At 42.5% G+C, this 14,822-nt stretch overlaps 1 protein-coding gene across 1 annotated transcript in view; it reads right to left on the bottom strand.

Annotated features, from left to right (window-relative positions):
* Positions 1–14,822, bottom strand: part of cfap61 (cilia and flagella associated protein 61) — a 216,307-nt gene that overhangs the window by 154,706 nt on the left and 46,779 nt on the right. The window contains exons 7-10 of the mRNA XM_078557547.1: positions 13,745–13,877; positions 11,747–11,888; positions 8,652–8,701; positions 6,292–6,464 (exon numbers count right to left, since the gene is read on the bottom strand). Coding sequence (XP_078413673.1) covers positions 6,292–6,464; positions 8,652–8,701; positions 11,747–11,888; positions 13,745–13,877 — 498 coding nt within the window. The remainder of the gene's footprint in view (positions 1–6,291; positions 6,465–8,651; positions 8,702–11,746; positions 11,889–13,744; positions 13,878–14,822) is intronic.

Here is a 14,822-nt window from a genome sequence, read left to right as displayed (position 1 = left end):
AAGAAGTTAAAAGCAATTAATATTCTTCATTTTTGGTTTAAATTCTCAGATGGTGAAATAAATGATTATGATTAGATTAAGATAGAAACTAAGTAAAGATAAAAAGAACTTTAAAAAAAGATATTTTTACAAATAAGTGGAAATTTGTTATTATCGAGAAATTTGACATTCTAAAAAATATAAAACCAGCTTTTCAGGGCCAGTGAGGAGATTTGGCAGAAAAGATGAAGTTAAAAACCTAATTACACCTCATTTAACAAGGTTTAACTATTTCAAGGATTTTTATAGTGAGATTAACAGAGTACGAGTGTAAGTTCTCGTCGATGCTATTGATTTCCATTGATTGATTGCCTCTACAGCACACCCTATGCAGAAGTGTAGAATCATTGACAGCAATTTCTGGATTTCTGCTTTATCTGCACATGTGTATTCCAAAAGTCCAGCAGTAGGTGACGTGCGACCACATGTTGGTGTTCCCTGAGGCACTGTGGGATCATGGGCAGAGAATGGGGGAGTCCATCCAGCTCATGTTTTGAGCGCATGAGCTCCTCCATTGAGAGAGTGGTCAAGCAAATGGAGAGCCATTTGCGACTGCACACAGAATGCATGCCGAAACTGTGCACTGACATCCACAGGATGCATGCCACACTACCTAACCTGGACCAGTGTCGTCAGTGACGCAAAGATGTTTGAAGGGGATCCAATTGCGCCCCAGCTGTGCTACCTCTCGCCATCCAAAGTGCCCATCAAGGCCTGACGATGTCACCAAGGAGGATAAGGATGCCACCCCTCACAGGGCACCATCACCACCCTTGGATTCCTTGGCTCTTCTGATGACGGGAGTATGTGTGCAGCAGAGCCAAGTACTCAGTGAGTCATTGGGGTGTCTTCTTGTTGTATCTGTGCACATTTCCCTTTATGAGCACTATGCTAACAATTATACCTTACGGCAAATATCTGAGACTCCTTTTGTTGGTGGCAGGATGAGAGAAGAGTATGAGATGGTGAAGGAGATAAAGGGTACCTCAACGGTGATGGAAAAGCCTCTGGGCAGATGTGCTTCCTTCATTGGTGGTAGGAGTTTATATGTTCCAGGCTGAGTCTTCAATGGATTCGTTAGCACAGTTAGCTCCGTGTAACTTGTAAACCATTCCCTTCATTCTGGGTCAGAGGGGCTCAGCTTAAACATTCCTGAACCAGATGATCCCTGACATTCATGGCATCCTGACGAAACCTTCGCACCTGTACAGTGCACGGCCACCTCCTTGTACAGCTGGAGCACCTCGGTGTTCTGCATCCTACCCTTCCACTTCCTTTTCCTCCTCCCCCTCTTCCCCAGTGAGCTATATTCCAGAGCCTCACCATCCTCAAGATCCATACCTCTCTGGAGAGCCCTGTTATGGAGAAAGCAGCAGACCACCACAATGATGAAGACCGTTGCAGGAGTGTACTGCAGGGCACCACTCGCCCAGTCCAGATACCAGAATTGCATCTTCAGAAGCCAAATGGTTGTACTGGTTAGCAGGTGGCTTCACGATATCACCTCTGTGCCTCTGTCTGGAGCTCTCGTGGAGAGGTGAGTAGCCATCTCTTCAAGGAATATCCATTGTCCCTATGGATGCAGCCACAGACTTTGTGGTGGTTGGAGTGAAGAGTTTCAGCACCCTGGACCGCCAGTAGATTAAAGAGTCATGGCAGTTACCAGGATAGCCAGTACAGGAGGAAGAAGTGTCTTAAGAAGAGTCATATTCAACTCAAAACATTAACTCTGTTTCTCTCTCACAGATGCTAGCAGATCTGCTGAGTATTTCCAGCACTTTTTGTTTTTATTTCAGATTTCCAGCATCTGCAGTATTTTATTTTTATTATATTGGAAGAAGCTCTTGTTGTGGTAGCAGATTTCTGAACTTTGAGGAATTGGAAGCCCTTCATGAATCAGCCTGGCTGGTCCCAAGGATATTGATAGCCACTTGGGTGCAATCGATGATGCCCTGCACCTGTGGGAATCCAGTGATGTCGGCAAAGCCCAATGTCCTCTGTGCCTCATCTGTTGTGTACTGAATTTATTGTCCAGCCTTGGCAAGTAGAGCATCAGTGACCTGTGAGATGCAATGGTATCCAGTCGTTTACGTAACGACACCAAGGTCCTCAGCTGATAGAAGTTCAAGGCCACCATGACTGGCAGGGCATGGGGACCAGTGCTGTGAGGAACAAGGTTTTCAGCAAGGAGGATGCAGATGCCTGTGACCATCTGTCTAGAGGGTTGCAGTCTCTTGTGGCACTGGATCTCAGTCATGTCAAGGTAGGCCCATCTTCATTGGTAGATCCTATGCTCAGGTTATGGCTTCCATGTCCTTCCTGCCCCTTGTTCTATTCTCTTGCCCTCTGATGCCCAGGGCTCTGTCCTTTCTGCAGAGGGTTTTGCTCCTCATTGTCACTGAGAGTTGTGCAGCCAACCTTGCTGGTCATCCAATTGTTCTTGGCAGCCTTGCCCCTGCCTTTCTGCCCCCATGATGCCACTAAGGTTACAAGCCCATGCTCTTCCTGACCACTCTCCTCGCAACCTGTAATGCATCCAGGGCATCTGCTTGTCAATGGCCAAGTCCCCTCTGTGTCTTTCACTCTTTTATGGGGCCAAAGTGATTCTTTGGGGCAGTCATGACTATCTCCCCACTGTGTAGCCACCTCCCTTCATCTGGTCTGTCCCAGACATGTGTACAAAGCTCAACACTCCATGTTAACAAGCTCTTAATGAGTTCTTTGACCACCTTAATTGACCTTGATCAGGGATCAGGTGGGATCATGAACCCACCCTGGTGGACATGGCTGGCGCCAGAAACTATTTTAGGAAACTGGTCCTAGCCCAGGAAGGATCTGAAAATTCAGCTCACTAGGTGAACCAGAGCGGTTCTGTTTGTGGGACTTGGGAAGGAGGTAGTAGCAGGCTTTAGGGGGTTGGGGGGTGTTAAGGGAAGGCCACTATCCCGGGTCATCTTTCAGCTGAAACTGATTTACTTGCATTTTTTTCCATTTAGGATAGTGTATTCACTGTTCACTATACATTCTCCTCTATACTATTTGACTAAAGCAGATTTAATGATCACTTTGCAGAATGTCTCTGTTCGGTCCGCAAACAAAAACTTGAGCCTCCAGTTGCCTGTCACCTTAATTGTATGGTCCACTCCCATTCTGACCTCAGCCTCTGAGGCAACGGCGATCTTCCTGGCCTTACGATCACAGTCCCACACCCCTTCGCTGGGGCCTGCTTGAATCTGGTCTCCATGTTGTTCCTTCTACCGCAGTCCCAGCATTGACCACTGTTCCCAGTGGCACTGATGGGACTGGAGAACTACCAGCCATTTGATTGGCCACCAACTCTCGGAGGTGAAACTTCCTTACAGAGGGGGATGGGAGAGGTGGCCTGATGGCCATTAAATCAGGTCGTGGATTCCCAGCCTGAGGAGCTGAACTCGTTCCACTAACATTTCATCATTTGGGCAGGGCCACCACCTCTGCGAAATGTTCTGGCCAGAGCCATTGAAAATGTTGTATCTGCTTGGCTCTTCACTTCCCAAAGAAGCAGGCAACCACTCCAGCATTGTGCAGGTATCACCATTCCCACCTCATCTGCACTCCCATCACTGAGCAGAGATTGTCCTCTCCACCATCTAAGCACACACTCCGACAGGAAGCCAGGTAGCATAGGTCAACCCCACCAAAAAAGAAAGATCACTCCCTCTTGCAGCCTCACCAAGCACAAATTACACCCCCCATAGTGTGTAAATCCCAGCTCAGCCATGCCAATACTAAGCAGAATATACTGCATAACCCTTTTCTGCTCACACACTCCCCAGTGACCCACTAATCAGGGAACTAACCGCATTCCACTGAGCAGAAATCAAGGGACACCAAGCATGAGCAGAAATGAGCCCCTGCCACTCACCTCTAAGCAAAATACAGTTATTACAACCCCAACTGGACAGGAATGTAGCAATTAACCTCTACCCATTGAGCAGAAAAATTCATACCAATTACCTCTCCAACTCACCAACAAGTAGGCCACTGTCAATTCCATCTACCAGTGACCCCTTTTCTACACCCACGTAGCCATCTTCTTCCTTCTCCCTCTCTACCTCCCTACGTTCCTACTTTTATCCCTTTCCCATCTTTCCCTCCTTAATACTGAAAAGAATTGCATCCTGGACCAGTGCCATGAAAACTTTTGTTGTTCTCAGTTGCTCCCTCTCCAAACCTTTCTGCTGCCTTATCCCCCTCCGCATACTTCCCCCTTTCTTTCTCTCTCTCCACACCACCCACCCCCACCACATCTGCCTCTTCCCGTCATCTCTATCTGGGTCCAGTTATCCCATTACTTTGTAATTAAATTAAATTTTAGACTTTGTCTTTACTCCTATGCCTTACGATCACAAGCCACAGGAAATCAACTAATTTCATGTTAATCATGTTAAACTATCTAATCTCACTTTCACCGCAGATTTAAAATAAATTAAAGTGATTTCCATGAGGCAACAGATATATGATTGGGAGTTGACAATGAGCATGATAACGAAACCACATAAGCACAAAATGCACTCTCCCAAATAATATTTTATGAATACAAAAAGCAGAAGTACTACTCAGATTCAAATTCGATTTGGAAAGAAAGTATGGAGCTCAGATTGGCAGACAGAGAGGGAGGAGAAAACTACAAAGCTAGCAGAGAAATTTTAAAAGATCTTATTTTCCACTACAGTGTCTTTCATATTATATCAACAGCTTAGCTGGAACTCAAAAACTATAATATAACAGCAACTTACAGTACTTCAATCCACTTGAACAGGACAGGCAGAGGCGGCCCTAGTGGAACTATGCTAAGAACTGCAATGCAGACATGAGCACGAGCAAGTATTGGTGGATAAACTGGAATATATCCCTGTTGCAAAACTGCACATTCCACATGATTAATGAACTTGCCATTTATACTGGCTCTTGGAGGTGCGATAAGAGATTCACATTACAGATATATACATTAATTGCTGCTAGCTCTTTATTACAACAAATAAAACTTAATTCTCACGGATTCAACATCTCAAAGATGTATGTTCCCGAGATATTGTTAGAGCTCTGTAAATTACAATAATAGGTATTTGGCTCATTTATCAATAAAACAGGAAACTTCAGCCTTCAGTGATTTTCTTTACCTCTAACTTCCACTGTTTCTTATTTCTATTATATGGTGACTGACTGTAGAGGTTTTTTTTGAAGAAACCTTATTCTATTGTGACATTCATCACAAGTGACTGTTGCATCTACCAACTTTACCTCGCCAACATCTCTCTCCACCCCTCCACCGCATCTGATTTGTCACATTACTTAATGAATATCCAGTTTTAGATGAGCAGAAATTTCTTCTGATTAAATATTAAAGACAGATGAGCACATGACAACTCATCAGATCATTGAACGTCTTTCTGCATAGCATCCAAATACAAGAAGTTATGCTCCTGGAGTTCACCTTATTGATGTTCCCCTGCTTTGCTACTGTCTCCTTATTAGGTGCCTAGAAGTCTTCCTGTACCCCTTGCCTCCTCCACTCGCACATAGAGTATGTCTCTCAACATTTCCATCTCCTGCATTAAGGCCTCCAGTGCAGCTTTGGAGAATGCTGTGGTTCATGTACTTTATTACCTTCTGCTTTTCTTCAATTTGTAACATCACCAGATCCACTTATAGCCATAATGCATTGCCGCTTTAAGAGGTGCTGGCTTTCTTTAAACATTATTGTACACTCCTCGTAACTGGTCCCCTCCTGATCATGCAGCCAATAAACTGTAGTGCATAGCATTGGCTGAACACAGTGATCACTAAAATCAGCAGACAACATAGAGATAAATAACCAGTTTTGTGTGTGGGTTGGTGGCCAAAATCTTTATCCACATTATCATTATTTCTAGATAATTTCTTCTATACTTTCTTTGTCCCTGTCCTCTAAAAGGTAAAATTTAAAATCCTCATTCTCACTGAAAAACCCCATAATGGCTTCACACCGCCATACTTTTGGCACCTTCTCCAGCTTTACATCTCCTCCCACATCCTATGGCCCAGATCCTGGTCACCTGGCTCGCTGTCCTCTGTACCAACCCTTGTAGCAGTCTTCAACCACTTAACTTTACTTTTTGGAACTCCTTTTTCATGTTTTTCTATGCTAAAGCCACAAGCAACTGGTAGCATTTTCAACTACAATCTTCATTGCCTACCATTTATAAACAATTAGCATTGTCTGGAACTTGCCTTGTTTCATATTTCTCATCGATACAGAACAACTGTATGCAAAAAGCATTTGAGGGTTTGCTGTCTTGTGAACTGGAAGTGATCGCTTTGTTGCTCTCTGCTTCTTCAGTTGTTTGGTATTCAACATTACCAACTGACAATTCAGCATTTTCAACAATGTCTGACACTTCTTTCTGCAGCAAGAGGAGGCAAGGGATGACAAATTACATTTAGCTATATTTGAACTCAGTCACATATTACATTGTTATTCACAACCACCATTCTCAGTGGGTATTTCTCAATCCTATAAGGCACCTACACCTAATGAAAATGTGGAGATATGTTGAGATTACAGGAATCTTAACTTTTTAAAAATTTATTGTTTCATAGGATGTGGACGTCGTTGGCTAGACCAACATTTATTGTCCATCCCTAATTGCCCTTGAGAAGGTGCTGGTGAGCCACCTTCTTGAACCACTGCAGGCCATGTGGTGTAGGTACACCCACTGTGCTGATAGTAAGGGAGTTCCAGGAGTTTGACTCAGTGACAGTGGACCAACAGTGATATGGTTCCATGTCAGGATGATGTGAAACTTGGAGAGGAACTTGCGGATGGTGCTGTTCATATGCATCTGCTGCCCTTGTCCTTCTAGGTGGTAGGAGTCACAGGTTTGGAAGATGCACTTGAAGGAGCCTTGGTGAGTTGTTGCAGTGAATCTTGTAGATGATATACATTGCTGCCGCTGTCCGTCAGTGCTGGAGGGAGTGAATACTTAAGATGGCGGATAAGGTGCCAATCAAGCGGGCTGCCTTGTCCTGGACAGTGTCAAGCTTCTTGAGTGCTGTTGGAGCTGCACTCATCCAGGCAAATTAAGTATTCCATCACACTCCTGACTTGTGCCTTGCAAATGGTGGACAAGCTTTGGGAAGGCAGAAAGTGAGTTATTCTCTGCCAAATTCCCAGCTTCTGACCTGCTCTTGCAGCCATGGTATTTATTATGGCTCAATGCTGGTCCAGTTCAGTTTCCAGTCAATGCTATCCCACAGGATGTTGATAGTGTTGATGTTCTAGTAAAATAGATGCACATGGAAGGTATGTTCACGCTGAATGAGATATTTATAAGAGTCCAGTTGAACTGATTGGGACAGCATAGCTGTATTACAAAATTGCAAAAGTTTTACAAAATTGGAAACAGCTATTTTTCATTTCAGAAATATTTTTTGATTACACATTTCATGATTCTTGAGTCAGCCATAAACTTATGCCACTGCAGTTACTGAGGCAATTGACACATGTTTAAAATAAAGATCTCTAAATGTCTGGTTTCCTACCCAAATCTAATGAGATGAGTTTTAGGTCAAGCTATTACTAACTCACGTGAATTAATTTGCTATTTTTATTGGTGATTACTGTATACACAAAAATGAGATGCAAACCTTAGGAGAAATACTGACATTGTCTGATTTGATTGTTGAGTATACATTTCAATAATATGATACATGGAAAATAAATAAGACTAAAAAGTTTTAAAAAAGTGAAAATGGTGTTAATATTTGAACTTCTCATGACTTAGTACTTACAAGTATTGAAGGTCTCATTATGTGAGCTCCAATGAGATATTTGATGAGCAGTTCAGACAGAATAAGACAGATTGAAAGTCTGTCACGCTTTTTAACTTATTCTTATATCCTATATTTCAGTCTTCTTGAACCTACTGAACAAATTTCCAGATGCTAAAGCATCTTGCAATTGAAATTTTCAGAGAACTTCCCTAGATCTTCATCAAATACATCAGCAGAGGGTTAGTGAAAACTCCAGATACCATAAATACTTCTGCAGAGTTTCTGTCAATTCTTGGCTAACATTACAGCCAATGACTGGGAATCTCTCAGGAAATTCTACCTCTCTAGTCTTTTATTTCTACTGGCAAAGACCGTGATTGAAAAACTTTATCCTGGCACTGTGAAAAAGGCGTAGAAGCTTTTCATTAGAGCTCAGAAGCTGTTGCCGAATGTTCCAGCTAATGTACACATCACATAAAAACCATATGCAAAAATTGAGGTGGTGTTACAGAATTCAAAGGTAATGCATGACACAATGAAGAAGTCCAAAACGTTGGCTCACCTGAGAAGAAAGAATTGCAGTGTGAAGTTCACAGAAAAGGCACATGGAGAAAGTGTGCAAGCTCTTTAAAGAATAGATGGGACAGATAATTGCAGCCAAAATAGTTTTAAGAAACTAGGAATTTAACTTAACTTTAACAAAAAACCAGCAGTAGCATTTGGGCTGTCTCACCCAATTTCCCTTTCCAAGGCTCTATTCAAATTAATTTGAAGGATTTTTTTGATTGTAGTTCTTTTGGCTATTGAAAGTGACATACCTTTGTGTCTGCATTGACTTTAGGATCTGAAGATGAAGTAGTTTTCTCTTCTGTCCATAGAAAAACAAAAATTTCTCAATTAATTCTACTCAGTCAGAACAGTGTAATATTTTTTGTTTGATTACAACTAAACACCCCGGTTTTAAATCAAATCTTAAATCTGATTTTCAATCTTAGCTTTTCAGTTTCCACCCCATTTTGGCCTCAACTCCATGTGTACTGCAGATGTGGACGGTAAGTGTAACGGCCAGCAAGTAAAGTTTCTCTCAGTTCTCTGCCATATTGGCTATCAGGGGCTGACTGACCTTCAGGCATTTCTGCTCTCCTTTAAGACGCTTGTTAAAGCCTACCTTTTTGACCAAGCTTTTGGTCATTTTTTCTAGTCGCATTAATTGGATCGCTGTCAATTTTTGTCTGGTTACACACCTATGAAACATCTTGGGACATTATACTACATTTTTCTGCATTACAGGTGCTGTATAAATGCAATGTGTTTTGGTACACAGCAAGACAGATTCAAATCTTCCATGTGTTAATCATTCCATGTGTTAACTCACAAGTGATAATACAGTTTCTTGTTTGAAGTTACAAGTGTTGCCACTATGCCTTGTCTGAACTTGGCAGGGCTCCCATTGTTCCTCTCTATGATCTGAAGTTCAATACAATGTAAAACCCTTCTCCTGTCATCTTCGCCTCTGTGATGATTTCTTTGTCCAAGTGTCTTCCCCAGAATTCTTTTTCCACCTGGACCCCTCCCTTGGCCTCGTACCCTGTTTTGATCTTTTCATTGGACACTGCCAACTTGACATCAGCCGTCTCAACTTCTCTACATCCCTTACTCACACTAATCTACCTACCGCTGAACTTTCCGCCCTCCATTTCCTCAGGTCCAACCCTGACAATAGCATTAAACCTGCTGACAAGGGCAGAACTGTTATTGTTTATCAAACAGACCTCCATCTTGGAGAGTCTGATGTGCCTTAACCGATACCTCTTCTTAAGAATCCACACCATGACTCCACCGCTGACGATCAGGCCATCATTTCCAGATTGGCCTCATCACCAATGCAGATCTTACTTCATAGCCATAAACCTCATGCTTTTTAAGCCTGCGCAACCCACTTCTAACTCCTTCTCAAGATGCACAAACAAGACAGCCCAGATAGACCCATCGTGTCAGTCTACTATTGCCCAAAGAGCTTGCTTCTTCCTACATTGACTCTATTTTTTCTCACCGTGTCCAGTTCCTCCTCCCCTAGATCTGCAATCCTTCTGATGTATTCTGCTACTTCCAGTTCCTAGGCCCTAAACATTTCCTTTTCACCATAGTCACCTAATCTCTCTACATCTCCATCCTCCACCAGTGCGGTCTGAGGACTCTCCATTTCTGTTCCTTGAACAGAGGCCCAACCTAAACCCATCCACCACCACCCTCCTCTGCCTGGAAGAACAAATTTGTTCTCAAGTTCTCAAATTTTGAACAACTTCACTTTTAAATGCATTCACTTCCTCCAAATAGAAAGTGTTACAACGGAAACCTAGCTATGCCTGCCTTTTTATGGAATATGTGGGGCATTCTTTATTCCAGTCCTACTTAGATCTCCTCCCTCACCTATTTGTGAGGTACATTGATAACTGTATCGCTGCTATTTCCTGCTGTTGTCCTGAACTAGAAAATTTCATCAACTTTGTTTCTAATTACCACCCTTCCTTCACCTTCACATGGTCCATCTCCAACTCTTCCCTTCCAGTTCTTGATTTGTCTGTCTCTGTTTCTGGGGATAAGGCTATCAACAAATATTCATTATAAGCCACTGACTCTTGCTCTTAATGACTACACTTCCTCACACCCCAATTCTTGTAAGGACTCTATTTCATTTCCCAAGTTTATCTGTCTCTATCACATCTATTCTGACCATGCAATCTTCCATACCAGTGCTTCCGATATGTCTTCCTTTTTTCTCAACCAAAGATTCCTGCAACCGCATGCCCCCACCCACCAGCAGTGATTGACAGGCCCCTCAGCCATGTCTATTTCATACCCCCCAGAGTTCTGTTCTCCCCCTCCCCCCAGAACACCAATAGATTTCCCCCTGGTGCTCAACTTCCAACCACCAGCTTCCACATTCAACATATCAACCTCCATCATTTCCATTACCTCCAACATAATGTCACCACCAAACACATCTTCCCCTCTTTTTTCAGCCTTCTGAAGGGACTGGTCCCATTGCAACACCTTGGTCCACTCCTCAATCATTACCAACACTGCCTCCCCTTCCAATGAAAGTGCAGAAGATGCGAGACCTGCCCTTTCACCTCCTCCCTTCTTACTCACCAAGGCCAAACAGAGATTTACTTGTTCTTTCAATTTTATATACTGTATTCGCTTCTCACAATACAGTCTGCACTACACTGGGGAGGCCAAACACAGATTGGGTTACCATTTTGAGGAACGCATCTGTTCAGTCTGCAAGTGGGATCCTGAGCTTCTGATCGCCTGTCATTTTAATTCTCCGCTTCACTCCCACTCTGACTTTTCTGTTCTCAGCCTCCTACACTGTTCCAATGAAGCTCAATCTAGCCTCGAAGAAAAGTATCTAATCTTTCAACTAGGCACTTTACAGCCCTCCAGACGCAACACTGAGTTCAACAATTTCAGATCATAATCTCTGCCCCCATTTTTTCTTTTTGCTTTTGGTGCTTTTTTGTTTTGGATGGCAGCTATTGATGATTCTGCTCTTCATGTATACACCTCATCTAGACACATCTATTTCTCACACAGTTATCTTTTCTTTTTGCATTACACTATCATTTTTTTGTTAATCTCTCTCTTTTTTCCCACCTTATCACAGACTTTTCCTTTTGTTCTTTCCCCCCCCGCCATCCTCCCCCCTCCCTTTTCCCAGCCTTGCTTAAACCTGTTACATCTTGAAGTACTTCAAGTCCTGACAAAGGGCTGTTGAACTGAAAAGTTAACTCTTTTCTCTCTCCACAGATGCTGCCAGATCTGCTGAATATTCTCTGCATTTCCAGTCCTTATATTAACATAGTTATTGGTTTATGCTTTTGCTCAGAGACAAGAACAAAACTTGTACCTGGCTGCTGTGCTGCTGGAGATGGCTGGTCATCAGGAGCCTTACGAAAACCATGAAATGGACGCAAATCAAAGCACTCATTCAATAGGTTGACATTCACTTCACTGCACACAGTTATGAACCCCACTGCAGCCTTGTTTACCTGCATGACACATGAAAGTAACATGGTATCATCACTGCTTCTTTTGCAGTTCTGAACAAAGAAACTTTGGGCAGAAATTTCCCATGGGTTTTGGGACGTCAATATCAGGGCCAAATGGGGGTCCGGAGCACGCGTTTTCCGGCAGCAAAGCCAGTGCCGCAATGTTTCAAGAGTCAGCCTCCTAATTGGCTCCAATCAGAGGGTCGTCAACTCTGGAGCCTTGGCAGGCCCATTGGTAGAGGCAGGCGCTGATGATGCAGGTCAGAGACCATGAGAGCACCTCAACATGGAGGCCTGCACATAATTAATAGCCAGGATCTAGACAGATAGGTGAATTGGGGTGGATTCCTCAGCTGGGTCAGTCTTGGCCTTGATTTTGTGGCCTTTCATGTATGCAGCCATCTGGCTCTGATGTCCCCTAGCCTGCCCACAGTGAGGCCATCTCAAGTGAGCTGGCAGGCTTTGCACATGAGGGTGGGGGTGGGGAGGGCACTCTGACACAAGCAAATGGCAAAGAGATCACAAAATTGCCCTAATTGGGGTCTTAATGCAAATTGGCTGCCCGCCATCATACAGCCACCACAAATTCATCCCTTTATTGTTGTTATTTACTGATTTATTTATCATTGAAAAGATTATCAAGATAGAATTTCAACAATATTCCACTAATTTTACAGGTATAAAACGAGTGCAACCATCACAAGTTTAGCAATGGGAAGAACCACGCTCCATTTTCGCATATCACCGCTAAATTCATTTGAGCCTTTTATTAGGCAGTCATGAATGCAGTCCTCATTTCAATACGTGTATGTCTGCCAGTGAAAATTCAGCACATTATACAGAGTAAACATTTTGTTTTCTGACTCAGTGTACATTTCCCCAACATAAAGAGCCACCTATAATTGCATGCAATATGTATAAAATGTGTTGGTCCAGCATGGGCCAAAATTTGCTTTTCAACTCAATGAAAAGCAGTTGCAGAATATCCTACAGTAACAATGGTAGTGGACGTGAGAGGACAAGGAGAGGAAAAGACCATTGTAATGACACAGAACTTAAATTTCAAATATGTCACATTTCTGTGGTGGATCTGATCCATGTAATTGAATTACAGTTACCCAGGTTCACGCAGTGTTCTTGTATATTGCCATCCCTCATGAGCCAGTCGAAATTGTGAATTCTGCCAGGCTATCAGACGGTGGAATGAATCATGGCCATGCCTGAACTGGTTCTCACTTGACATCCATGGACTCAGACTTTCAAACAGGGGATATGGGATGGCAAACAAGAGACGGAAGTGTGACTGATTTTTCACATTTAACAGAGGAACTCTAATGTCAACTTAGCACACACTGGGGCATTCTGGTTTGTTTGGCTCAATATTACACCTCATGAAGCACTTAGCATAAGGCATGTCTAGAAAGACACACTTATTGTAAAACCTCAAAGAAATACATATTATTTAATGCTCTTTATATGTTGGTATATTTCAAGCCATAAATTTGTGAGGTTATTGCATCTTTGGAAATCATAACTAATTTACATTTGGCCAGTTTCAACTGATTTCCCACTTAACTTAAGTTAAGGTATAGGTGTCATTATGTTCTTCATTTATTTTTGTACAGGACCCTTTTTGAACAGGATATTTATTACTATCTCTTACTAACATTACTTGCTTTAAAATTCTTAATTTTATCCCTCTGAACTATTTGGCATTTTTTTCCTACATCCCCTATCAGTATTTGCATCAGTTGTATAATGCAAGCCTGTTGCCATGCAACGCATCCACAACACTCTTTAAACAAATTTGAAAATGTGTTTGTTCACATGATAAAAAAGCAAAGCTAAACACTGACCTCACAGACAGCAGCATGGGTCGTTTCATCTTGAGCTTCTATTAGTTCTGACAGGAAGTATTCACCATAAACGTACCTCAGTATGTCACTCTGCTCGTTGAAGATAGGAGTGACGTCATCATGATCCTCTATCCTGGTGAGTCAAGGATTTAGGTTCAGGAGTGACTCAATCAACATTATAAATGTTTTCCTTGAGTTTGCATCATAATGTTTAAATGCTACAGTATTGTTACAACATAAACCATAAATTGTACACACACTGTGATTTTTTTGCAGAGTACAAAGCGCCAATTTTCTGATATTATATTGCTCCAAATTGGACAGGATAACAGGAGATCAAGAGGGAGAATGGAGCAGTGGGACCTATTAACCATCACCGCGCCAACCTACATGTTCCTCCCCAGCTCATGCTAAGACAGTCGTTGGCTGCCACTATCCTCCCTGCCAGTTGCAAATTACAATGCAGATGGTATTTTCCTACCATTCTTTGCAGATTCCATCACCCTGAGAAGCTGACAGAGAAGGGTGGCAATAATCCTCGGGGTACTGGTGACAAGGGCAAGAGGACCGTTAGGAGGAATTTTTACCTCCTATTAGGTTGTATGCCCATACCATTTTAGGGTGTGGCCTCTAGGAACTGCAGGTCTCAGTCATTTTCTAGGCTTTTCCTTTTGGATGCAACACTGCCAGAATTTTTTTCGGGCCTTTGGTGGGGTCCCCTTTACTGGCATGGTTCCCAAAATGAATACATAATGATCCCTGACCCAACAAATGCAAATGAAGTCATGACAGGTAGAAGTCCTACTCCAACTCCCTGGGGCAGATTAAGGAAATTTCAGGCCTAAAAGTTAGCATTGAAAGTAGGAAATACAGATTATTGAATATTAAAAAAGCTGTAATTATACTTCAGTGACTTTTAATTATGTGATTTCCTTTATAAATGTATTGCATAACAGGGCAGTTTGACATTGGTTTATACCTATGGTTTCCTCATACAAAAAGTTGCAAATCTCAGAACCCAAAAGGCAGCAAGTCATTTTGTTAAAAGTTACATAATTCACACGTCTGTTATTAACAT

The sequence above is a fragment of the Cetorhinus maximus genome, chromosome 14 (assembly GCF_964194155.1).
Source record: "Cetorhinus maximus chromosome 14, sCetMax3.hap1.1, whole genome shotgun sequence".
Lineage (NCBI taxonomy): Eukaryota > Metazoa > Chordata > Chondrichthyes > Lamniformes > Cetorhinidae > Cetorhinus > Cetorhinus maximus.
This window is presented reverse-complemented; position numbering and strand designations above follow the sequence as displayed.